Raw genomic sequence first — 25,731 nt, forward strand, 5'->3', positions numbered from 1 at the left:
ACAAGGAACACTACCACAGCATTAGAGACTATCAATTCAAAATGTAGATAGGAGAAGTAACAACGGGAGATTCTGACGACCTCACAGACATCTAAACACTACACAGACCAACAGAATTTGCAGGAAACATTAACAAAAGGCATGAAAGTAAAAGGCATGAAAACAGAGACAAGTAAAAAGTGATTTGAAAAAATAGTAGTAAAATATTAGTTTGTCATAAAGAGTTAACAGTTTTGTACAAAAATACGGAAGATCTACTTTATTCAGTCTAGCCAGCCTACACTCCATGATGTCTGATGTAGCAGCAAGCAGAAAATAACTAGTAAACTCGGATGCCTAGTAGAAGATGTCAAGACACCTGAGGAATCGACTACAACTTGCTGGAAGTAAAATACCAGCTTGGATGGAGGTTACCTCTCCAGGACTCTAAAGAATCCATCTCAAGACTAATCTTGCACAGTGTCTTCAGCAATGACTTAGTCAGAAAGCAAGGCTTTTCTAGCAAGCTAGAGGCATTGGAAGAAACGGGTAACTCAAAATAATGGAAACCGTATGAAATTTAGTAGTGTAAAAAAGAGTACATTTCTACCAGGATCTCAGGGTTGGCTTCTGGCAGAGAGGGAGAACAGAGAAGGCAAAGAGTGCAGGTATCTTAGGTGGTCAGAAGAGCATTTGATAAGTCTAACACAGCTGCAATATGATCCAGATGCATGGACAGAGTTATCTCCAGCACGAAGAGGGAAACTCATCTGGAACGGTATATCCAAACTGATCATGCATCCTCAACATTCAAAACATAAGACTACACAGAGAATGGATAGCGAGGTGACGGAATGGAGATTTTATGCAAGACAAAAAATTGTGGTCTGAGTAATAGCTGGGAGAAAATATGACTGCTGTCAGCACATACAGTGCGAGAGTAAGTGTACGCAACAGAGGGAAACTGCTGCATCTAGGAACAGCAAAACATCACTGGCACAAAAATCAACCAGACATAGATATTTTGGGTGTTAGAAGAAAGGTCTCAGATCAGAGCACTTAAGATTCCAGGACCTACTTTCAATTGCTTTCAATGACAGTAGAAGGAAAATAAACTTTATTTTATAAGGCCGAAGACTAAGGATTCCTAGAAAAGTAATTAAGTGGGATGACTGCTTACAAATCAGGTGACCCTTTATTTTAAAGCAGCAAGGTCCTAAAGTTGGAGCAAGCAGCAAGGTCCTGAAGTCCGTAACTATATGGAACTGATCTTTTGTGTTCAGTGGTAGTGAAAGCCATCACAAGTCTCTAGTACCAGGCTTCAATTTCATCACACTTGATGCTGTCTCTTTGAGAGAACAGTAGCAAGATCCCATCTTTCAAGCTGAAGGCTGGGGTTTTAATTTATTTACTTTTTTTGTCCAAACCAAACTTTTGTAGCACATCTACCTCCAAAAGACAAAGTAAAGAAAACCCAGGATTCTTTGCATCGTTGCGTACCAGATTAGCAACACGAACACAGCGTAGCTATATGCTGCAGGACTCTTCCTTGCTGGACAAGTCAGCAGCTTACATAAGCTTTGAATTTTTAAAAATATGAACAAGCACACTATCTTACCATCAGATATGTGAGCCTTAGGCCTTAGAACAATGGGGTATTTTTAAAAAGAATTTGAAACGCTCCGCATGATATTGCTTTATAAAAGATAATGGCCCCATTTTACTTCCTGCTTTGCAGTAACAAAAATTTCTGTGTTATTTACAAGCTGATAATATAAGAGGGTTTGCCTGTCCACAGTATTTAGGAACTGTAGTATAAACATACAAGGGATTAAAATCATTGGGACTTAAAAGGCAAGGTGTTTTTTTTAAAGAGCACATGTAAAATATAGAGAAATAACAAGTGTTTAAAGAAACAGAGAAATTCCATTGGAAAGTAAGAAATACATTTCTCAGCAGTTTCATTTTTCAGTTGTTTCCAACTCAAACATTTCATCTTTCTACTAGAACAAAGACTCATGTGAGTGAGTGAGTAGAAATCAATTTCAAAAGTGAAACTATCATGTCTGTTTTTACTATTTGAGGAAAAAAGTTCTCAAATGTCTGTTTTGTATGTCTTGGCAGTTAAAATTATTTGTGTTATTTAAACATAGAAATCCTTTAATTAATTTATTTTTCAACTGATTCAATTGCAGGCAACCTATCCAAAGAAATTTACTTGGTATAAAAAAAGATGCTGTTCAACATAGCGATTTCCCTTAGAAATTCTTCATAAGGGTGACAGTCATCTTACATTTGTGCTTCTAAAATGCCTTCCACAATGGGGTGCTGACCCGTAACAAGGAACATGGGCATTATCACAATACAAATAAAGGCACGACTAACTGCTAGATACAGAGACAGAAGTAAAGTAGTTGATGTTCTCAAGCTAGGGTTTGATATGGAACTGACAACACTGCCTGTATAAAGACAGAATAAAAAACATACAAAAGAAAGCAGCAAGTCACATATATGCCTTCATGATACACATACCTACCAAATTCCTACATAAAACTGTTACACATGATCTCTTTCAAGACTACTGTGAACAAACACATACAGAAATTACATATTTTAATGTAGACCTAATCATAAGCATTCAACAACAAAAATAGTTAAGAAACAAAGAGGTTCCCGCAGCAACGATAATGTCTGTAGTATCAAACACACCTACAAAAAGTTTCTAAAGGGCAACATCGAACACCGGAATGCAACAACTCATGAAAGTTTTTTCTTCACACACTAGTATTAATTTAAATTTATGTAGTACTATCCCCAGTTGAACCTTAGATGCTGACTCTTTGCTAGATTACCTTTAATAACTGAGCCACAGACAGACCCAGGTAAAGTACTGGCAATTGTGTAGTAACAGCTCAACCACCTACATCAGCCACAATTTCTTCAGCATATGTAGAAACACACGGTATGTTGGGTTGTTTTTTTTTTTTTTTGCAAACATCAGCCTCATGGTTTCCAGCATGATTCCTTGATTAGTAAAAGATTCAAAGAGGCTGCTGGATTTAAACTGAAGTGTCAAAATAGGTCAAAATTATAATTCCTTAGTTCTCCCAGGGGAAATTCCCAGGATTGCTGAGATGCTCATGCCAACTCAAAAATCACGTTGATCAGAAAACACACCACATTAACCATTTAATATTTGCCTAGCAAAAGTGTGTTTCTGTGGCTGCAGTTTCTGCAGCTGCTACAGGGAGCCAAAGGCTCAGACCAAGAGTCGACAGCCTCACTACGTTTCTTCTCTCCTGTTATCATGTCCAGGAGCTCTCTGTACCAGACAATGCTGGTAACGTGATTAGCAGTTTCAGACATGAGTTCCTGCCATCAAGAACATGTTATCTTATGTATCTTTCATATCAAAGTGCAGGAGAAAGAGGCAAACACTGCTGGTTTGAAAAAGACCTATTAGGGATCCAAACAAGCTTTGCCAAATTAGTGAGCACAGGGGCCAGCTTCAGTAACACTTAACATACTCATACACTGGCTTGGTTAACAGGAAAAAGGAAAAAGTCCCACATCACCTTTTAAAAGCAGGGCACCGGAATTATTACTCACAGTGTTACAAGGGCTTTTACAAGCTTTTTTTCCCCACACTTTAAGTCCGAGCAGTTTCTCAACTGCATGAAGTTTACGTGGTGTGTCCCCCCCTCCCGTCCCCCCCCACCAAAGGAACTAAGCTATGCTTGGATTTTAAAAATCAGTGATACATAGAAAAAAAAAACAACTGATGGTAGAATCTCCCTTCTATGAGGCACATACATTGTTCAAATATTGCTTGAGAACAGTGTGATAAAGAGATGTTTTCCACAAAGCAGAACCGGTTAGGAACAACTTAGGAGTTCTTGATATACAGCTATTCCAGCACATTTTTCGTAATGAACTATTTAAATTAATAACCCACTTTCATACTATTTCACCACCTTTCAAACTTTTGTAACAATGTTTGGAAAAACAAATATTATTCATTAAAAAGTCATAAGAATCATTAGCCATGCATACAACATTTGGTCACTTTATATTAAGAGTCCATGTATTAATATATTCATGACTTATAAAAGGTAGAGGCTTTCATGAATCATTAACCTACATTATTAACTGTTACGGCATCCAACAGCTTGCTCACGGTAAGAGCATGTAGCCACCTATTCTACCTTGTATTACCATGGTCACACCCCTCTGTAACATGCCCATAATGTGTTTTTAACTTGCAACAGTTCATAAATGATTTATAAAGAAATCTTAAAATGAAATATGCCTCTGTATCTTCTTTTTTTTCTAAACCATCTGGGCTCTGAAGACGCAATATGTGAAAGCACAAGGCAAAGATGAAAACAAGATACATCCAATTTTAAGGTAATAGATGAAAAAGGGCATTTGTTGTTTTACAAAAAAAAATAGAGAGAGATATCTCTCTCCAAGGTATCAATTACTCTCAATATACGCTAACAGTGCAACGGTATGATCAAGAGCATAATTTTATGTAGTTTTAAATGAAGAAGGGCACCTGGAGAAGTGGCAGTTTATGTATACTTAACCGAATTGCAAAATGAACATAAGCATAGAATTAACTTTTCAATCAGTGTAATCACTTACCAATTTCAGCAGGTAGTTGCTTGATTTTGTTCTCTCGTATGCTAAGCATGGTGAGTTTTGACAAGTTTTTGATATCCTTTTCCACAGTAGTTATACGATTAAAGCGTAGGTAAAGAGTGGCGAGAGAGCTTAGCCTATACACCACTGAAGGGATTTCTCTAAGTTTGTTATGCCGCAGGTCAAGCATGCGCAGTTTCTTCAAGTTATCAAGAGAGTCAGGCAAACTGGTAAGAGAGTTTTCACTCAGGGCCAGTGTCATCAGGTTCACAAGACAGCCCACCTCTGCTGGTAGGGACTGCAGTTTGTTACTGTATAAATAAAGTTCTGTTAACTGCGTTAGCTCTTTGATAGCTGATGGAAGCATGTGTATAGACCTCTTGGACAAGTCCAAGCGCATTGAATTCTCTTCCCGGCATTTATTTAGCTCTTTGATCACTTCAGCATTGCTGGATTTTTTGCGGGTACCTGTGGCTGGATTAGGTCTTTTTATCGTATTGTCCACTGAAAAAGCTACCCCAGGCTGCGTGCTACTGGAGTCCTTCTTTCCATCTTTGGCATCTTTCCCTTTGGTCTTAGGCTCCTTTTCTTTGCTCTCTTTCCCAAATCCTCCAGAGGCTTTGGCCTCCTTCTCCCTTTCTTTTGATGATGGGACTTTTGGATCCTTCTCTTTACAGTCCTTTTCTTTCCCTAGATTACTACTCATGGTGACTCAATGTTTAGCAAGCACCACATGAAATCCGATTCTGAAGTTCACAAGAACAATTCACTGCTGAGGCGACAAGGATCCTTAAAACATGCAAGCGTTGAACCAAGGGAGAAGCTTCGGAGGTGTGATACCCATTTGCTACATATTGGTTCTGAAGGCACTCTTTCCTAATCCTGGTATCAGGAGATTCAGCTGTAGAGATCAGAAGGTCAAATGCTCCGTATTGGTACTTCTGGAACATAGAGAGAAAAGAAGCCAAAGTTAGTGTAAATATAAAACTTAACTCCAGTTAAATGTTGAATGTTTCTACATCAAGCCTGTGCTCACTAATTCAGGTTGATGATTTGTCCTTCTCTTCAAACGTCAATGAAAAACCCAGTGCTAAAACAAAAATACTACACATATTGCGCAGAAGACCCACTGTGGTAGAAAAGCTACATTAATTAGTATACATGAGGAAAGAAAAATTACAGTTCTTAAACATAATACTGCCTTCAGTACTACATTTGAGTCACCATTTACATCTTTGCTAGTTCTTAGCATAACACTCTGGTCATCAACATGAATGTTCCCTCTACCCTCAATGCCCAGTCAATAAAGATCTGCTATAATTTTACATGCCTCCCTCTTCAAACAAACCTGTACAGACTTATTCTTTCAGCACAAAAGAGTCTCAATTCAATCTACAATGAAATCTAATATGCTACTGTAACACAAACATTTCACCTCGAGATCTGCCTTCTGACCAGCTCTGAACTGCAGGTCTCTGCTTTTAACATGAAACAGAATGTTGTCACCAGCTACACGTGGTTTGAAGACGCAAACACGAGAATTTTTAAAATAAACCTATCAAAAGTCAACTGAAAGCTCAGAAAAAATAATATGTATCAAGACAAGTAAAATTATGAAGGAGTTTCTCATGAGAGTAGGCTATGACATATCTTTAGACAGTATTTTTATTTAGACAATATTTAGACAGAATTTTCCCCCCTTTAATGACTATAATGCAGCCTAATAAGCTAACAGATGTCTGAAAGCTGTAGAGCCCCATTTTCTTTTTTACAAAATCACCATGCATCAGAGAAAGTAGCTTTGCTTCATGTTTCAGTTCAAAACACATGACATGCCCGAGAACTTCCCAATTCTGAATACTCTGGAGAAGATTTTGAATGTATCTTTGTGGAAGAAAATAAACGGTCAGTCAATGGCAACAATAATCTCATGCCTCCATGTTAGTTCACCTTTTAGCCTAGAATTAACTTTCCTTTGTTATGCAGCATTCACCGATGAAGAATGTTTGTATGTCAGAAGAGTACCCTGCTTCCCCGGCCACTGAGCTATGTTAAAATACCCTTAAAACCTCCACAGGAGCTGTGTTGCTGTCCTAGCATTCCATCTTCTGACACAAGTTCATAAAGCTCGTAATCAAAATCAATTAAATAATATTTTGCATACTTAAGCCATCAAGTACTAGAAATACAAACATTTTTCAGCGAAGCTCAAGTAACTATTTTTAATTGCACAGTTATGCTCTGTACACTTGCCTTCCAAGTATAAACATGTGCCCGGAGAACACAAAGGAGCACACTTTCTTCAATATATTTGTTCACATTAAAAAAAAAAAAAAAAGGTAAAGAACAATCTATTTAAGGATGGTAAGAAGGGCAAGCCACTTTACCTCAGCTGCAAATCAAGCTGTTTTAGTAACAAAGCTCAAAAGAGAATCTCCCCCAGGAGGTGCCTTCCAGTCCCTCACTCCGATTCATTACTGCTGCAGTATCACAAAGTGTGTGCTACAAACCCCATAATATCAAAAAAACCCTACTGCCTCCACTTACTGTGTTCTGGACAACTCTGTTGCAAAGGACCATGGCTATTTGCTGGCAACAGCAAACAACAGCAGCTTTTAACTTGGAAATTTTCTCCAACGCAGAGTTCTCTAAAGCAGCATAAGCCCGGTTCCTTACTGCATCCTTAAGATTTCCACCCAGCTTTTACACCATCCATTAATCTGACCTATCCTCAAGATTACCAACCTCACTACACTGTATTTTAAAACTTGTTCTCAGCACTGTATAATCTACATGCTTGTAAAACTCCAGCAATAAGAAACGTAATGACTCCAAAACGCAAAAACGAAGCTGACTAAAGGGTGGGCGCCTGAAATGCCTGAAAACTTGTTTTCAGTATGAAAAGTAAAACAAAGAATCGAGAACTAACACAGTTTCTAAATTCTGATAATACACAGAAAACACGTAGCAGTGCCAGACAGCTACTGTTCCGCATCAAACCCCTAAGTGCAAAATACTCAAAGGGCTGCTGCTCTCATGAGCTTTCAATTTAATCAAATTTAGAACCCGCCAAGAGATTTGTTTCATTTCTTATGTGCACTGCAGCTGAAGGAGGTTTTGAAAGAGCCTCAGAAACGAAAGACGGCTGGAGATTAGCACTGCTGAAAGCAGCTCGGTAGTGCAAATGCTCCAAATAATCTGCACGCATTTCACTGTCTTCGTTAGCAATTACTTTAATTGTACCTTAAAAAAAAGACGAGGGGGGCTCCCTGTTTCAATATGCCAGTTTAACGTTTCATTTTCTGGTAAGGAACAGCAATCTTTTGCTTATACAAAAGGATAAAAATTGAGAAGTCATTAAAAACATCATCTGAAACATATAAAGAAAATTCAGAGCAAAATACAAAGGGTCACGACCCAAAGACTTCACCATCGCCCCACAGTTGAAGATGTTAGAGGCAGTCAACCTGCAGGCAAGCCACAGGCAGCCGTGGTTTTCTCACACATGGAAACTGCAGCCAAGCTCGCAGCGCAGCCAACCTTTAAAATGCACTCCCTGTTCAGACTGACAAAAGGCTAACAGTTAAATGTACTGCACCTATGTCATTGTTATCTCTTTACTGAGGATTTTAATTACTGCCTGAGACTGCAAAAGGTACTTAAAATAGTTTGAGAAGATTTAGCTGTTCTTTCCAAATAGAGTAATTCTCTAATACCTAGAACGACTACAAGTAGAAGAAAAAGGTTATGATGAGACCTTTACCAGATGAAACACCACAAAAGCCAAGGCGGGGGGAATCACATCAAAGAAAATGCCTTGACTGGAACAGCCTCACCTCTCCAGAGGCTGAGACACCCCTAAGACACCAGTATCTCCCCTTTCCCTTGCCCACTCACCACGGCTGGGATTCCCAACAGCAGAAGGTCCCATCACCCTGCAGAAGTACAGCAGGTACCAGCTGGGTTTCACCCAGTCACTCTGTGAAGCAGTAAAATCCTCTGCCACAAGGCAACATTTATGTCCTAGTGATTCCCATTACTCTTGACATCCCTGCAATCTTTCTTCCCCTCTGTTTACTTCAGGCGGAAAAAGTCCCGGCAAGTGCAAGAGCCAGGGCCGAACTTTAATTCATGAAACAACCCTTGCTCTTCTTAAAATAGAATCATAGAATGTTTTAGGTTGGAAGGGACCTTAAAGATCATCTAGTTCCAAAATCATTGCCATAGGCAGGGACACCTTCCACTAGACCAGGCTGCTCAAAGCCCCATCCAATCCCAATCCACTTGCAGGGATGGGGCATCCACAACTTCCCTGGGCAGCCTGTTCCAGTGTCTCACCACCCCCGTAGCAAAAATCCCCTCAGTCACCATACATCACTACCTTCCACAAGTGAAACATGTCCAAGCAAGAAGTCTTCCTAGCTAAATAATGCTGATTTACCGCCCAAATTGGCCAAGTCTGTGAAACAACTGTTCTAGGCTGTCCTGTAAGTACAGTATGATGTTCTTCTATCATAACACAGAGGCAGCACAGGACCTAAACAACTATATGAAACTCATCCTATTTCTAGCATTTTGTAACTTTTAATACATGCCGTCACAACCTATCTAAAATAATTTTTAATGTATTTGCATGCAATATAAATAAGAATACATATTTGATGCTGTATGCTTTCAGTTAGCAGGACTAAAATCTTGCCGTTTCATACATTAATGACCGAGTTTTGAGACAAAACTCAACAGAGCAACTACACGCTACACGCAGAACTCCTTAACCCTACCAACATGTATACAAATGAAATGTTCAACTTCACATAAGCGGCTCTACAGAACAATTTTTCTATTGCAGATCATTCAAGCTGGTGGGGTTACTCACATACATCAAGTTAAGCACGTATATAAACTTTTGGCAGACGTGAGCGTAATTACATATACTACAAAGGAAGCTAAATATGTTTCAAAAGGTTATTCATATTTTTCAAGCCCTTTTGGTTAAAGGACAAGAGTCATCATCAATTCTAAACTACAGTCAAACAAGCATTCATTGTATCTCAAAAGGAGAGCTTCTTTTACAGATATTTTTAGCAAAAGGAAATTCAGTGAAATTAGCCAGTTCTGCCAACTACTTCCATTTTCCAATGCTGTTCAAACTGACTTCCTGTCAATATTAATTGACATAAAAACATTTAACTGTTATGTGCTGGAGAATTTGGGAAACTAAGTAAGACTCTTGCAGAATATGAAGGAAAATGAAACTTGTAGAGAAGTTAAGGAAAATAATCTCTTCCCTGTTCCGAATATATATATATGTATATATTTATTTTTTTTTAAGTAAAATATTTGTAAATAGCTATAAATAACCAGAATCAGAGTTTTGATTCATTCCTCCTGATGTCTGGTGAACATAATCCAGATGTATGTAATTTTTGTCTGTCAACTGTAACTGACGAAACTTCAGAAACATAAACAACTTCAGCCTAAACTGTATCACCTTCCTTAGCTGCCTGAAAAATACTAAGACATCAACATTGTATATTTTACTGATTCTTTTTTTCATATGTACAAGTAATTGAAAAGAGATTTCAGTTACTCCGAACAACAGAACCCAAAACATTTATGCAATGAATGTTTCATAAAAAAATGTGGTAACATAGGAACAGTCATGTCTGCGTTTCTAGGAATAAGACGAAACTAATCACCTGCAACTTGGTAATATATATACTGATGCTTCCTGGTCATTATCTAATACAACATGAGGCTTGAGATAAAGGCTTTCACCCAACTGCTATTCAAAGGCGGCTGTAAAAGATTTAACTGTCTCCTACCCACTACTGCAGAGCAACTTTAGTACCCAAAAAAAAAAAAAATCCACTGCCAATATTACTTCACAGCTTAGTACAGATTTCTCCCCAGTTACATGTTTTAAATTCGATGTTATATGGATAAACTCCCAAGCAGTGAGCATGCAGCTCTCTAATGAAATGCCACATCAGGCGACCAGCAGCAGGGCTGCACTGGTGCCAAGGAGACCAAACCCCAGGTGCTGGAGGCAGCCAGCCAGCAGGAACGGCCAAAGCTCACCTCGCTGACGGCACCAAGGTCCCACTGCAAGTGTCACTGCTCCTGCCCTGGGGCGGTGGGACACCTCCAGAAGAGGCTGTCCCTCCACAAGAGTAGCCCTCTCTCAGCAGTCCCTCTGTTCTCAGAGGATGCATTACATGTCTTGTGACTTGCAAGTACATGAAAGTTCCCTGTAAGTTGAGAGAGATGGCTTGAAGAAGAAATTGTTAATTGAAATACTTCTCCCACTGCTGAAATATTTCCCTCTCAAGTGCTGAGGCTAACCAACCACAGCCTTTTCTGCCAAAGGAACATCACCGTGGCACATCATCTTACAAAATGGTGACTCTACAGCTCCACTTAAATGCTTACTGGTTCCTGTTCTGTGTTTCAGTAAACAAAACAGGCACTTCAAATCATAAACATTTCTAATACTCCAAGCATGTGATATCTAAGGCATCATTTTCACTAAAGCCTATTACATTACACTCAAATAAAACAGAATTTTACCTCTTCTGTAACATAGCAAGAAACCTACGAGCCAGCATTTGAAAAGAAAATTCCTCACTCCATGTTTAATTTTATATCATGGAATAGGGATGATTTGTCTCTTCATTCTGTGCTTGTACTAAACAACCCAAAGCGTATACACCATGGCATGGGCTTTTCAAGCCAAAAACCAGAAAAGGATTATTCCACATATTAAACATGTCAAAGAAATAAGGAATCAGCTGATAGTTGTCACTCCAGAGTAAGCAGACAATGATTATATTACAAAATAAAAACCAAAATGTTTTGAGTTTGCAATTCTGATCTAGGAAATTCTGATTAGTCAGACCTAAGTGGCTTTTAACAACAAGGCAGAGTTCAAATGGTGTTTAGTAATTGCAGCCAACACCTGTTCACAAACAAACAGGGGAAAAAAAAAATCTACCTTCTTAAAAGTATTTATCATTTACTTAGAATAGCATGGGATATTATCAAAAAGATTACATATTCCACTACACCACAAATATGAACACATCAATAAGCAATGGATGAAATTTAAAGCTCAGCCCAAACAGCTACAATGACTTTCCATTCTCAATACCACACATGCAAAAAAAGATGGGTCACTACTTTCATTTCAAAACCCAAATAGCTTAAGCCAACGAGTCACTTGCAAACAAAGCACATTCTCTCCTACAATTTACTAGCTTCAAACATCTGACCTAGAGAGTTTTCATCTGCGTAAGTGCATTTGAGCTTCTGCTGCTGCAGCCACCGCAGACCAGCTGGGAGCAAAGTGCTGAATCAGTCACCCGGCGGTTGCACAGCTCCTCTGAACACAAAACCTCAATTCAGAGGTATGGAGACAGCACGGGAACCGCCAGCCATCACATCACCAGAGATCAAAAACATCACCTCATCTATCTCGACAAAAAGAATATGCCAACTTTCTCTTCTTTGGGAAGAAAACTCCTTTATTTCAGAGCACAGGACAGCAGCGTAATACTATAATGGTTCTTAGCGCCAGCTGCAATGGCTGGCTTGTTCAACAGAGAAGGATGACCATTAAATTCATCTCAGTCCTGTAAATGAATGGCCAGCAGATGGTAGTTTACAGACCACTCAATCCAGCCTGATTTCCGTATATCTGGATGTGACCCCACTTTCCCCCCTAATCCCCTCTCACACCGAGGGAGCAGCTTGGTGCCTCCCCACAGGCACGGCCCAAGCAGTGGAGCTGGGCCAGCGAGGAGACCTGGACCCCGAGAGCCCGCTAAGCCCTTTAGGATACCTTCATCTGCCAAAGGACCACAGCCAAGATCCTTCCCTGCCCGCTTGCCGCTTCCACGGCTGCAGAACAGCTGAGCATAACCCAGTCTCGCATTCCATCAGAACCTGAAGGTTGAGGGAACAACTCAACAAACATCAGACCAAGGGGGCAACAACTAGCCCATTTTTGAAGGCTTGCTTATGTTTTGCTTGTGGTTTCTTAAATCTGCAGATGCATCTGTAACTGTAGGCACCTAATTACATACAAACTCAGGTGCAATTAAAGCTGAAGTTACTATAAATAAGCAAATTAGTTTCAAGAGGTGTTTGGAGGTTGATCACTTTGTGCTTGCAGAACCAGGTGTATCTCCCAGGACACCCCATCCCAGCTTCCAACACAATCCTGCCCTTCCACAGCAAATACACAGGCACAGGGATGCTGCTGCCGGTTTCAAAGCTTTCAAATCCATCTTTTCATTCCCCAGACACCAGATTTGCTGCTCTCTGGAAGTACTTCATTGCACTAAATGCCAGGTCACATACCAAAGTCCAGATCTATCATGACACGAAGGCTCCACGCTAGCAGACAGAAAGTCACCTACGCCTTCAGTTCCTAGGGGGTAGAAAGAATCTTTTGTGCCCTGCCTTTGAACTCATCGAGCAAGTACAAAAATATACATACTGTGATTCATTCTATGCGCTCCGACATCATTTCTATGAAGCACTTTGTCTTTTTCTCCTTCATGGGAAAAAAACCCACTAGTTTTTCGGCCAAGTTATAAAATACCATTTCATGTTTTTGTAGAAATAGACTCTAAGAGCAAGTACAAAGAATTCTGCTAACTCCATGCGGCAGCTTATTTTAATATGTAAAAAGGTACTTTGTGCATGTGTGGTCCCCCAGCATGTACCTTTTGGGCTGCATGTCTCCGTTTCCATGGTAACTTGTTGTATCGGCAGGCTGTGTAATCCTGCATAATACATGAAATTTGAAAATCGTAACTTGGTAGATGAAACAAGTTTCCCAGTCTTGGTACAGGTCCTACCATAAAAAAAGGTTATTCTAAATGGACGTATTAATCTAGGAAAATCCAGTTATTTTTGTGACTATACAAATTCTGCATCTCTGGTGACACACAACCTGCCACAAGAACAATCAACCCAATACCCTTCTTTGAATAAAAATCACCCTGCTGTAGCAAAAACCTACTTTCCACTATAAAAAAAAAAACAACCAAACTTCACTATTACCACTATGCAGCACCCAGGCACCACCACTCAGGTCCCTCAACAGTTCCTAGAAACAAAGGAATCCACCTGCCACACATGGCTGTTACAAATTTGATAGAAAATGGCACTGGTCCCACCAAAGGTGATGATGCAAACTTTAAACCAGCATCAAATGTTTTTCTTCTATTCACCGTTTCCTCCGGGCAATAAAACAACATATCAAAACAAAACCAACCAAACAGGAGACAAAACAAAAATGATGGGCAGGAGAGAAAGTAAACACATGAAGCAACCATAGAGCAATATATTACCTACTAATTATCTATATTATCAACTTAATTTTTGTTGATCCTACAGAAATTGGGACAAACCACATGCTAGCTCCCATCTCAGATAAATAAGATATTGCTGTCTTACTATCCAGGGTAGCATCCTACCCTGGCTCCTACCAGCAATGCAAAATTACCTAGCAAAAATGCAAAAATATTGTTTAGTGGAGCATTTCTCTTTGTTTCTTTGTCTCCAAATTTGATCCAGTAAGTTCGCTCATCTTCTTCAACATGCTTTTATGTAATAAGTATGACCATTTCACAAAGTTCAGTGCTGGATGACTCTCAGTCCCTTGAATTTTCTGACCATAATTAGTAACTGTGGAAGTCACAAGATCCCTTTGCAGAGGGTTACTATGCTAGGAAAAAAAGCCTATCTAAAAATCAACTTAAAATGCACTTTTAAGACCATTCTGAACATGAAAAACAGCGATGACTCTCTACATTCTATGTTCTAGCAGACAAAGCCACAATAACTACATATGGCAGCTCGGCACTGCACAATATCTGGCCTCTGCTCAATTTTTTTTCCAGCTGAGATTATTCGCAGTTCTTGATCTTCAGCTAAAATGAGAAAAGCTTGGATATGTTTGTTTTATCGAACACCTAGTTTAAATATAACAAATGTATAGAAAAGGATATATGCAATAACTTTTACTTTCCAGCTAACATGAGTAAGTTTGGAAGATATACAAGTGTCTGCTGAAAGTCCAAAAAGAAATACATATTTACCCATAAGTTTCCAGTTACAAATCTCCTCACTTTTAGAAGTTATTAACATACTTTGCATTTGACCTGCTCTCAGAAAATAAATATCTCCTTCAACAGATCGGCATTCTTTACAGAGAAAAGATACCAACCACCATCAGAATCAAATTTGCTCCAATTTAAGTGTACATTTCCGCTTCGTTACAACTAAATTAAGTAAAAAGAAAATTTATTCGAAAACTGCACAATGATCAGCCAGAGTTGTTTTCTTCAGGATGGCACATTTTTTCCAAAGTTTACATTATACAGTTAAACATTACAGGAATGCAAAACAAATTTAGAATATTCTGGATGAAAAAAATCAAAAAGATCTACACATCTTCCCCCATTACGGCTTAACCAGTGTTTTTCCAGTGAGTTTTTTTTTTTGGTTTTGTAATATGACCCTTTCAAATAAATGCATTTTACCTGGCAAAGGCAAAATGATTCAGGCCAAGTTAGTATATTGATAGAACGAGAGTACAAAGAAGCTGCTACATTTCAGATAACTGGATTTAAGTTAAAATACTCACATCTCTTTTTTCCAGCAAACATTTGCCTAAACATGATGTGATGGACCACTTCCACCCTCTGAGTCCTTATTCAGATGCAAGAACTACAAACCGCCAAAGAGAAATGGTATTTTTCCTGTAGTGCGTGTGTCCACTCCAGCTAGATTCTCATTATTAAACGCTACATGGATTTCCCAGGTTAACTGCATTCTGCCTACCCAGATTCTCCCTGCAGTTTCAACTGGATTTTGCATTATTCCCTCCCTGTCCTTACCCCCTTGTGCTGCGTTACTGCACATGGTCAAACAGCTTCCACGTTCCAATGGACAGACCACTGTCCTGCACCACGGCTTGAAATGATGCTCAACCACAGCTGGAGAAGCTGAAGCAACTTAGAAATACCTTGGGGAACTTCCTAAATTAACAGCACCATAGAAATGTAGGCTCATTATACACCCTGATAAGGTGATGGAGAATAAGATTGCTCCCAAGCCTTCTTCAAGGCTTTCAACTGTTTTCCCCCATGAGCAGAAGAGAATTAAACATAATGACATAAAGCAGGGAAATACTATTTAAGCAAATAGATGTGGATTCTGGGTGATTCGGATAGCACTGTATACAGCTCTATACAGCCAATGCTCTGTGGCAAAGGCTTCTTCAATCATGGTGAACTTTTTAAGACTTCACTCCTCAAAGCTAATGTTTACCAGCAGCTGCCTGGCAGCCCTTGGGGGTTTTGGGGCTTGTTTTGGGAGAGGGGCCTTGATGGGACATGAGAACAGAGGGAAAAGGTACGATAATTTATGGGGTTTGGCTGTTTATAAGACAGAGCTGGTAAACGCACATTACTCTGTTCATGTCAAAGGTAACCTAAACACTGATTTCGTAAAAACTATGGCGTTTCATTTTAAATTATGGACTTCAAATCTGTTAAGGTGATGTCTGATGCCACAGTGAATTTCACCATATATTCACTCCTGGCCACTTTCAAACCTCTAATAAGAAAACTGCAAGGAATTCCTCTGGCAACAAAGAGCCGAGTATTTCATAAACCCTGAGCCTGTTTCACCTCCTCGACTCCTACACGCCGACTTCTTTTGAAATAAGGCTTTCCCACAGAGCAAGTCAAACGCAGAGTGGCTGAACAGGCCTTTCCTATCTGCCTGAGACACCCTCCTACCATCCTCCCCCCACCTTCCATGGGGTCACAGTGGCCACACAGAGGAGAAAAGCTCCTGCCTGGAGCACAGGCAAGCTGAGAAATATGGGAGGGGAGAAACAGGCAGGAGCTGGGAGAACAGGGATGGGAGGCTGGCTGGCATGGGTGGCAGGCAAGAGGCAGCTGGTAAGAAACTCCATATAAGAGAATATCACAGATATAAAAATATTGAGACAGTAATCAGTCAAACACCACTCCTGCTCCTACACACTGCATGGAGAAGGGGTCTTAAAGAAGGCAAAGTATGTAATAATTGGAGATGTATTAAACACATTCTGACAGACGTGGTCACCTAAAGCACTAGAAGCCATCTCATTCACACCTGTCTAATTTTGCCTGCTTTATAGTGCAAACTTAATTTTCGTAACTTCTTAGAGTATCTTTGTTTAGTTTTTACACATTTTGGTTTTTTTTCTCCAATCAACATTTAATGCATGAGCATTACAAAAAAACCCCAAAGATGACAACATTTGAATTTCTTGCAAGTTCATCCACATTCTTCAAGATTCTAGTGACAACCCCAGAGACTTCTTTCCCAGGAAAGAAAATAAAACTGAAACAAATGTGGAAGAGAAAGCAAGCTCTATTCACCTTCCTACGACGAACCACCTAAAGTCCAGACCTGCCACAAATACTCCTCATGCTCATTCCTGCTGTCGAGGAGCCTTAACCACACAACATCTTAAACTCCAGCCTGACACCCAGAAGACTCCAAATGGCACCGAATAGTGTTTTGTTCATAACTAGGAGCCTGATTAAAAGATTATTTCACATATACTAACAATTCTGGAAAATGCATGATATATTTGGTGTCTTCACAGGAACAAGATGTTTTCCTTGAAAAGAAAAAAAAAAGAAAAAAGAAAACCACTGTGATTCCTTCCAAGCAGATTCTTCAAAATCTGTTCAGATGAAGCATCCTTTTTTATTTTTTCTAAAAAAACAAAAGGTCTTCAATGACATTTTTACTAGAAATAGTGAAAAACATGATTTCTGCTTGCCAAAAACCAACTGGATGATATACTCTTGAAAGGCATGCTTGAAAGGCTTGTGTATTGTAAAAGTAGAAAGTAGCACCAATGTGAATCTGAAAAAATTGAGACACACAAACTGAATTAAACAATACTGTACAAATATCATGCAATAATAAGCCTTTTACCTCATCCCTTTCTAATAAATGAAGTAACATAATGAAAATCTGAAAAAATTGATGAAAAAGGAGGCCAGCTTAAAGGTACACAAAAATTCGTACCACTATCCTAGCAAAATAAAAAGAAATTGTACCGTATGCCTATTTATAATGAATGACATTCTTACACCTTATTGCCCTTTGCTTTAGACAAAAAACAGATGTAATTTATAAATGTCTAAGTACCTCAGCAAGGAATCATCCGATCTGTTTGCGAACATTTAAAAGTTATTGTAAAACAAATGACTAAGCAAAATGCAACCTTTACACTAGCTGAGGCACAACATAGTGCCTCAACAGACCTGCTGGTCTCCAGACACTTGTACCTTGCAAAATCTGTACGTGTTAAATAAATGGACAGGAGGACTGCACTAGGCAGTATGAGCTGAAAAGAGGTGATTCACTGTGTTTGGATTGCCCGCATTGGCTCCTCTCTGATGTACAGAGAGGTGAGGACGGCTCTTGGCTCCTTGCAGCATGTCCCTGTACTGCACCCAACCTCTGCTGCACAGCTCGCCAAAGTGATGGAGCCTGGATTCTCGCTTTGATGCCCAGGGCAGGAGATGGGTATTTCAACCACCTGATACTCACACGAGTAGTACAGGTTGAAGTAATTCAGATTAAAAGAGAACATGTCAGAATAACGACAAAAGGGTAGTGGCAGACAGGCAGGACAACAGAACTAGAGATGGCATGGGGAGCAGGACCTGAACTGGTGCGTCCCCTGCAACAGGGGGGTGCACCAATGCCACCTTCTCAGTATACACTCCCTTTGCAGCAAGGCACAACATGCCAGTGCTGTGTTCCACTGTCCTGTCCCAAGCCTTTCTCCATCCCTCCCTTTGCTGCAAGGCAAGAAACAGACAAATTACATCAAGTCTTTTATTCCTGCGCAGGGCTGAAGGATTAGCATGTGTCTGACGAAACCTTCTCCTCCCTACCAGCCTCCAGCTCCTGTAATTGTCGGACATAAGGTTGTGCAAACGGGGGCAGCTTCTCTCCCCCACGATTCCTCCTTCCTCCCCTTCTTGCATTCTCTGACAATAATTCTTCAAACAGAAGGTGGAGAATCTGCTGCAATCTGAAGAGCCGAATAACGCTTGTCCGTATTACACAAATTCCTACCAAACCAAAAGCTTCCATAATTCTTACACAGAGTGAGTAACATAACTGGTCTGACAATTATCAGCATTGGCTTAGTATTAAAATATAATTAAATGCTATAAACATGCATTTTAAATTTCCTTTTTTTAAAAAAATTAAGGTACACATAAAATCACTTTATATTAAATCAGCATCCTATGGAGATCAAATTCAGACATGATGCAAGCAAGGAAATTTTAATTTAAAATGATTCTTGCTTGCTAAGACTAAAAATTTGATCTGTAGTTGTGAGGACTACCAGTTGGAAGCACGACTGGGAGAAAGAGGCTTTAATCACGGCCTCTCTTGTTTGACGCATCATGCACTGTCTTCTAACTCCTAAATTCCTTGTGTCAGATCTGTGCAGATGATACTATTTCACCGCTCACTTCTCTCACAACCAAGCTCTAGCTTATTTTACAGAGCAAATAACATAACATTAGCACTAAGTCCAGGCCAGATGATCCCTGCTATTGTCAGGCTCATTACTGCAGGCTGTATTCAGCACACTTGATCTTATGCAGTACTACCTCTTTCCTACTTCTAGAATTTATTAATAAACTATCATTTTAATTCAAGACTTCTTCATCTCTCCCCAGACAAACTAACATCTTCAAGGGATGCTTCTATGGGTCCACTTCCTCTCTTATATTTACAATCACACCATAATTGTGCAGGAACCTGCTAGAAAATTGCCCATCCCCTCCATCCTTTTCCATGGTACTAGTATGTCCAGCAAGCTGGATGAGGCTACAAAGTGGTATCTAAGAAAGAGTTCAGTGCTTGAAATATTTGTTGCCCAAATAGCCCTTCCACCCCTCCTTCAGAAAAAGGAAGCAAATCATTGTCCTGCAAGGCAATTCTGGCCAGTGTACTGCTACCAAGCTATGCTGTCCTGCATGCTCCAACATAATGTTCATGCTGGCATACACAATATACAAAGCTGCTAATATACAAAAGCTTGAACGTTAAAAAACAAAAATCTCTAGAATGCAACAGAACTTACTAACATTCACCACTCAGTAGGTGACATTTTTTTGATGTGAATGAGAGGCTTGGTGTTTTGTTTAAGAACAAGTCTTACAGAGTTCACGTGACCATAAATCAGATTTCGAATATCTGCACATGGCACCATAAATGCAGTATTTTCGATGTCTGAGAGAGATCCCAAAAAGCAAGAAGGAAATGGCTGTTTCACTCTCCACACTACATTAGATCAGCAAAAAGAAAACCTGGCATCTATGAAAAACAAAAGCATCAGTAGAGTTTGATCCTTCTCTAAATTTGGGATTCAGCTATCAACTATCAGCAACCAATTTAAATACTACTACAAATCCATTATATTGCAAAACTGGAACGGTTACAGACCCCTATTTGGGTTTCCCCTCTGGGGTCAGAAATAATTGCAAATAGTAATTGCATTTGATCACTATTTTTGGGATCTGTATTCATATACCAACAAGCAGTTCCCAAATACAGGCCCAGAACTAGGGAGGAACTCTCACTCAAAAAAAAAAAGAAAAAAAAAAAAACACAAAAAAACACCACCACCACAAAAAAAAAAACCAAAAAACACCACCACAACAAAACAACAATTAAATCAGCAGTGAAATTAGATTATTTTTTGAACAAAATCATTATTTAGTGTAAAGTGAAACAAGAATGTAAAATTTTACCATCTCGGGTAAGTAACACAGTGCTTTTCTTTTGGTTTTTTTTTTATAAGACTAAAAAACTTGCACACGTCCTTACACTCAAAAAGCAAGACTGAAGCCAACAGAGGACACCTGAATGTTTCCACTAAAGAAACTATGGTAGAAAGACCAACTATTCATTATAGGTATCTCAAGAAAAACATTAAAGCTTGAGACTAGTGCAAGAAAATACAATCATTGCAGCTTAAGAGGGTTTTTTTGACCCGTTATAATCTGTGCTTTGACTAAAATTTAACTATTAAGAATCTAGCAACTAAAACGTTTCCTTAGGAAAACTAACACCAACACTTTAACAAGCAGCAGCAGCTACAGCATCAACCCAGCAACTCCTGAATCTTCCTTTTAAATAATTTTTCAAACACTGAGTGAACAGAATACTATTTAGCTTAAGGGATATATCAAGTCGAAAGAGAATTTCCCTAAATGCACGGTGGGGGGGGAAATCAGATATTTCTAGAGACCAAGACCGTTAACAATGAGCATGCTTAAGTCTTGAAGTCTTACTTAAAATTAATAAAAAATAAAAGACAGATAAAACAGCAAATCTAAATTGAGCTGAAAAAAATACCATCTGTTCCAGTTAAAATTTCTTTGTCACTTATATTAGCATCAGGAGCTCTCAATTTGTTGTTTATTATTTCTAGATATTGTTTCAAATATTAAAAGACTCGCATCAAACAAAACACCACATTACTTCTTCAAGAACCACTACATACCATCAAAAGTACCAAAATAAAGCTGAGCGATCCACAAGTCAATCTGATGAACTTCACAAACAGTGGGGAAGTAATCCTCCCTGCCCCCCCCCTTTTATTTTTATATATGTATATATCACTTATAATGGTACAATTACAACAGTGTCAGAATATCAGAACACCTCATACCAAAAAGTGAACCTTACAGGCAAACTAAAAGCTTGATTTAAAAGAACAAAATTCCTTGCACTGGCCGATTACTTTGCTCTGTGATCACACGTTTAAGCTTTCATATCAGAAAAAACTCATTTCAATTTATTACTGCTTTTCAAGCTCGGAAATTTTATTTACATTAGGCTGCAAGCACTAGGCAGCACTAAAAGCTGCATATTAATAATAATCAATAATAATAACAGTACACTGAGATGTAAAGTGCCCATGGTCACATCAGATGAAGAAAAATGGCCATACAACCAGTCCGCCCCATCTGACTGTTAACACAAGTTACAGCACTCGCTAGCTGGTAAATAGAGTTTTGGCAGCAAGGAAAATCAGAATCCAAATGAATCCTAAGCGTTGGGGTTTTGGAATTATCATCTGTGTAATGGATCAGTGTAAACTACGTATTAGAGCAGCCACCTGAAAAGTGGTCAAAAACTGGATGAAAGGTAACATTCCCAGCATTAAGTCCATTCTGTTCATCAAGTTCCACCCATTTACTTTTAGTAACAAAAAAGCAACACGTTTGTACTGGATGAATATATACACACACCCGCAGTACATACGGAACAGCCAGAGTACAACCCCACAAATGTAAACTTGTTAACTAGTTCCTTAGTCTCTCATTTAGTTCATAGACCAGGTTATACAATGCCTAATTTATATGAAAATCATAATTTAAATAGATATCCCAGGCTGTTGCCCATCTCACCCTCTGCTGCTTCAAAAGTTACAAGCATAGAATTAAGGTTGGAAAAGACCTTTAAGACCATCAAGTCCAACCCTTAACACTGCCAAGTCCACCACTAAACCATGTCCCTAAGCATCACCTATTTTTTAAATACCTGCAGGGATGGTGACTCAACCACTGCCCTGGGCAGCCTGTTCCCATGCTTAATAACCCTTTCAGTGAAGAAATTCTTCCTAATGTCCAATCTAAAGCTCCTCTTGTCCTATTGCATGTTACTTGGAAGAAGAGACTGACGTCCACCTCTCTACAGCCTCCATTTCGGGTAGCTGTAGAGAGCTATAAGGTCTCTCCTTTTCTCCAGGCTAAACAATCCCAGTTCCCTCAGCCGCTCCTCATAAGACTCACGTTCTAGACCCTTCACCACCTTCATTGCCCTTTGGATACGCTTAGAGAGGAAAGAAAAATTATTCTTGATAGGGAGACAAGGGGCTGAGCAGTTATTCTACACTCTGCGCTTAAACATACAACTTGAAATTCAGTACACGAGCTTTTACAGCCACACACAACCCATGCAGAACTCTCTGCAGCTCATCATCCTTTGCTCATCATCTCCAAACATGAAAAATCATGGCTTTGTCATTGAAAAAGTGCAAGAGAAAAGTTCAAACCATTATTAGATTCCTATTTAGAAAAAGCATTAGATAACAGCAGCATTTTGAAAGCAGCACTCACATACAAGCCTTCCATGCTCCCTCCCTCTACTTTTGTTTGAAAACTTTATATCTCCAGATAGATTCACAAACAGAATAACTCAATAGTCAAACACTCCAGCATACCAGTTACTTGGCAGTGTAACTCACGTTACCCCGGGATAAGGGCACACAGACAAGCAGTTGCAATGAGAACCTTTCATGCTCCACACACCATTTTACCTTGTGTTAACTTATTTCTGTGTCACAAAATAAGAAGTTTACAGCAAAGGTTACAGAAACTTATTCTGGAGCATTTCCTTTATGTTGGAAATCTGTGTAGTGTATTTTCACTGTTAACTAAGGGGCTTCATAGATTAAGTGGGACCAAAAATGACATTGTAAAATTACAAAAAGATGGGGGAAAATCAGTAGTCACAGCTCTAAAGCATACTTTTAGATTACTATGGTATACAAGTGATCAGTTTATATTAAATATTTGTAAAGACAGCGAACAAACTGGCCCAAAGAACCAATGGCGTGCAAACTGTGAAAGTCTCCCTGCTAACACGAAGCAGGTTTAAGCAAAACGCCAGTTTCAGTAGACACTGGAACTCACAGGAGCGAAAGCTGTGACAAACACAGATTTCTTGTTCCAATACTTTACATGTTGAGAATAACACATAAACATTTGCCTGAAGAGATCGAAGCTGTATGTCCACAGTTTATATATACCATTAATTTTGAAACCAAGATGAGACCAGCCTTCTTTTAGTATTATTAATACAGAGGATCATTAAAGAAACAAGAGGTCACACACACACCACAACCACTTCAGGATCCTTTCAGGCAACGTGACTACTTCTTACCCTCCCACACGTGCAGAGATCTAACACGCTACCCTGCGTGGCTTTCGTTACCCATAAAAATTTCATGGCAGTGACCGTTTTGCACACGTTTGCCTCACTCGACCTTTTGCTTGTCTGGAAGGAGTGGTAACTTTGGGGTTGCGACCCACCTCTTCTCCTTCCTCCTGGTGAGCTTGGCATGGGTCACCTGGCCAGAGGGACTCTCCATGGCTCATACAGGAACTGGGTTTCAGCTCCCACCGGCTCACAGACGGGAAGGCAGAGCAATCGCATTGCCATTACTCCTGTTAAAAATCTTCCCTGTAATTTCTGTGCCTTAGTTTCCCAACTCTAATGCAAAAGGAATAGCACATATGATGTGAAAAGGCCAGAAGGTTACTTCAAAGCTATAAAAGGCTACAAGGTCTTTTTGATACTGTAACAGCAAGTTTAGAAGTGACTTTGATTTTCTCAGGGCTTTTGAGGCAGAACACTTCACCAAAAAGGAAAAGTACATCTTGAGAGATGCGAGCAGCTGCTCCAGTAGAGAAAAATTAGTTCCTTATTCTCCTCTCTTTCTCTTTTATTTTTATACAACGCGATTTTGAGAAAAACACTTAGGTTTTCGTTACCACAGGAGGGCAGGAGCATGTAATGCTAATGCCGATTTCTTCTCAGAGAGAGCAGAACAAACAGTGGGAGCTGGAATGCAGAAAGAGCCAAGTCAGAGACCCGGAGCGTGATGAAAATTCAGTCGTACCAGTGGAGTTAACTGCCTGTTAATGAAGGCGTGTGCATCCCATCTGCTGGCTACAGAAGAGCTGGAATGGTTTCAAAAACATTCCAAGACAGACATACCATCAAATATATGATGTGAACGTGCGATCCATACTCAACAGTTTACCCCACGGATTTCGGCAGGACTGAGTATAGACACAGACACACTCGGACTCAGAGGCTGAAGGAGATGAACCGCGTCCTTGTCACACGTTAACTGTGACTGCCCGTTGAGATGAGAAATCCTTCCAGTCTAATTTGTTTATTCATTAATTCTGATTTCAGGAGAAAGTTCTGGCTTGCACCCAACAGCTAATTGGTTCAATAAACAGCCTCTCGGTTTAGAAGAAGAAAACATGATACTACAGTGAGAGCACGTAACTGAAACCTTGATATCTGTTTGGGTATGACTTAGGGCTTCTCAAAGAGCTGGACTGCAAAGAGACAGTTTTAAAAGACAAGACAGTATACAGTTTGAATGCAAGAAATAACTACCAACATTTATCTGAAGACTTCTTATAGGGAAGAGAGAAGAGAAATCACTACTGTAAAAACGTGTCTAATGATGACCTAAAACACAGAAAATAAATTTATGGATGAAGTCACGGGGGGAAAAAAAAAAAAAAATCAAGGTTGTTTTATTTATTATGTGAATTACAGCTCATGGCTATAATATTTAAACTTTCATTTCCTTCCTCACTAGGCCTGCCACACACAATATGCTATCAAGAAAGCTGCCAAACAATTGTTTGAATATTCCCAAAAGCAAATATGTAGCCCCACCATGAAAAAAAAAAATGATAACCTGAAATCTGCCATCATCTGCACACTGTCCAAGAGTTCAAAAGAGTTAGAGGGACTTACCAGAACAAAATTTGCTGCACAAAGACAAGTTCCCAGGTACCTTAATTCATGTTATTTACTAACATAAATTTCCCTTTTCATGAAAAGAAATAATCTAGAATCTTAAATTCAATATAGCTCATGTAACTGCCAGTATTATAAAATTCTCTTTAATAAGAAATATTTTAGGTTTTGCAAGTACTGTACAATAGCCATTAGATTTTAAAATCTATTAGAAAAGTAATTGTCGCAGATTTAGTATGTTAACAAGAACATTTGAACTGAGACTCCATTTAACCCATCCACCCCTTCAATAAGAAAATTGTGCAAATCACTCCAAATTATGCATATTTTATAGGATTTTTCTTGGCTTTAAACCCTTTGATTGTACAATCATTTCTCTAAAGGAAACATTTTTAGAAGTCATGTACTCCGAGTGCTACA

General features: G+C 39.3%; 1 protein-coding gene across 3 annotated transcripts in view; it reads right to left on the minus strand.

Moving 5' to 3' along the window:
* Positions 1 to 25,731, minus strand: part of SHOC2 (SHOC2 leucine rich repeat scaffold protein) — a 69,522-nt gene that overhangs the window by 36,345 nt on the left and 7,446 nt on the right. For all 3 annotated transcript variants that reach the window (XM_063338006.1, XM_063338005.1, XM_063338004.1), the window contains one exon: positions 4,627 to 5,564. In XM_063338006.1, the coding sequence (XP_063194076.1) occupies positions 4,627 to 5,329 (703 nt within the window). In that variant the 5' untranslated portion in view covers positions 5,330 to 5,564. The remainder of the gene's footprint in view (positions 1 to 4,626; positions 5,565 to 25,731) is intronic.

The sequence above is a fragment of the Chroicocephalus ridibundus genome, chromosome 6 (genome assembly GCF_963924245.1).
Source record: "Chroicocephalus ridibundus chromosome 6, bChrRid1.1, whole genome shotgun sequence".
NCBI lineage: Eukaryota > Metazoa > Chordata > Aves > Charadriiformes > Laridae > Chroicocephalus > Chroicocephalus ridibundus.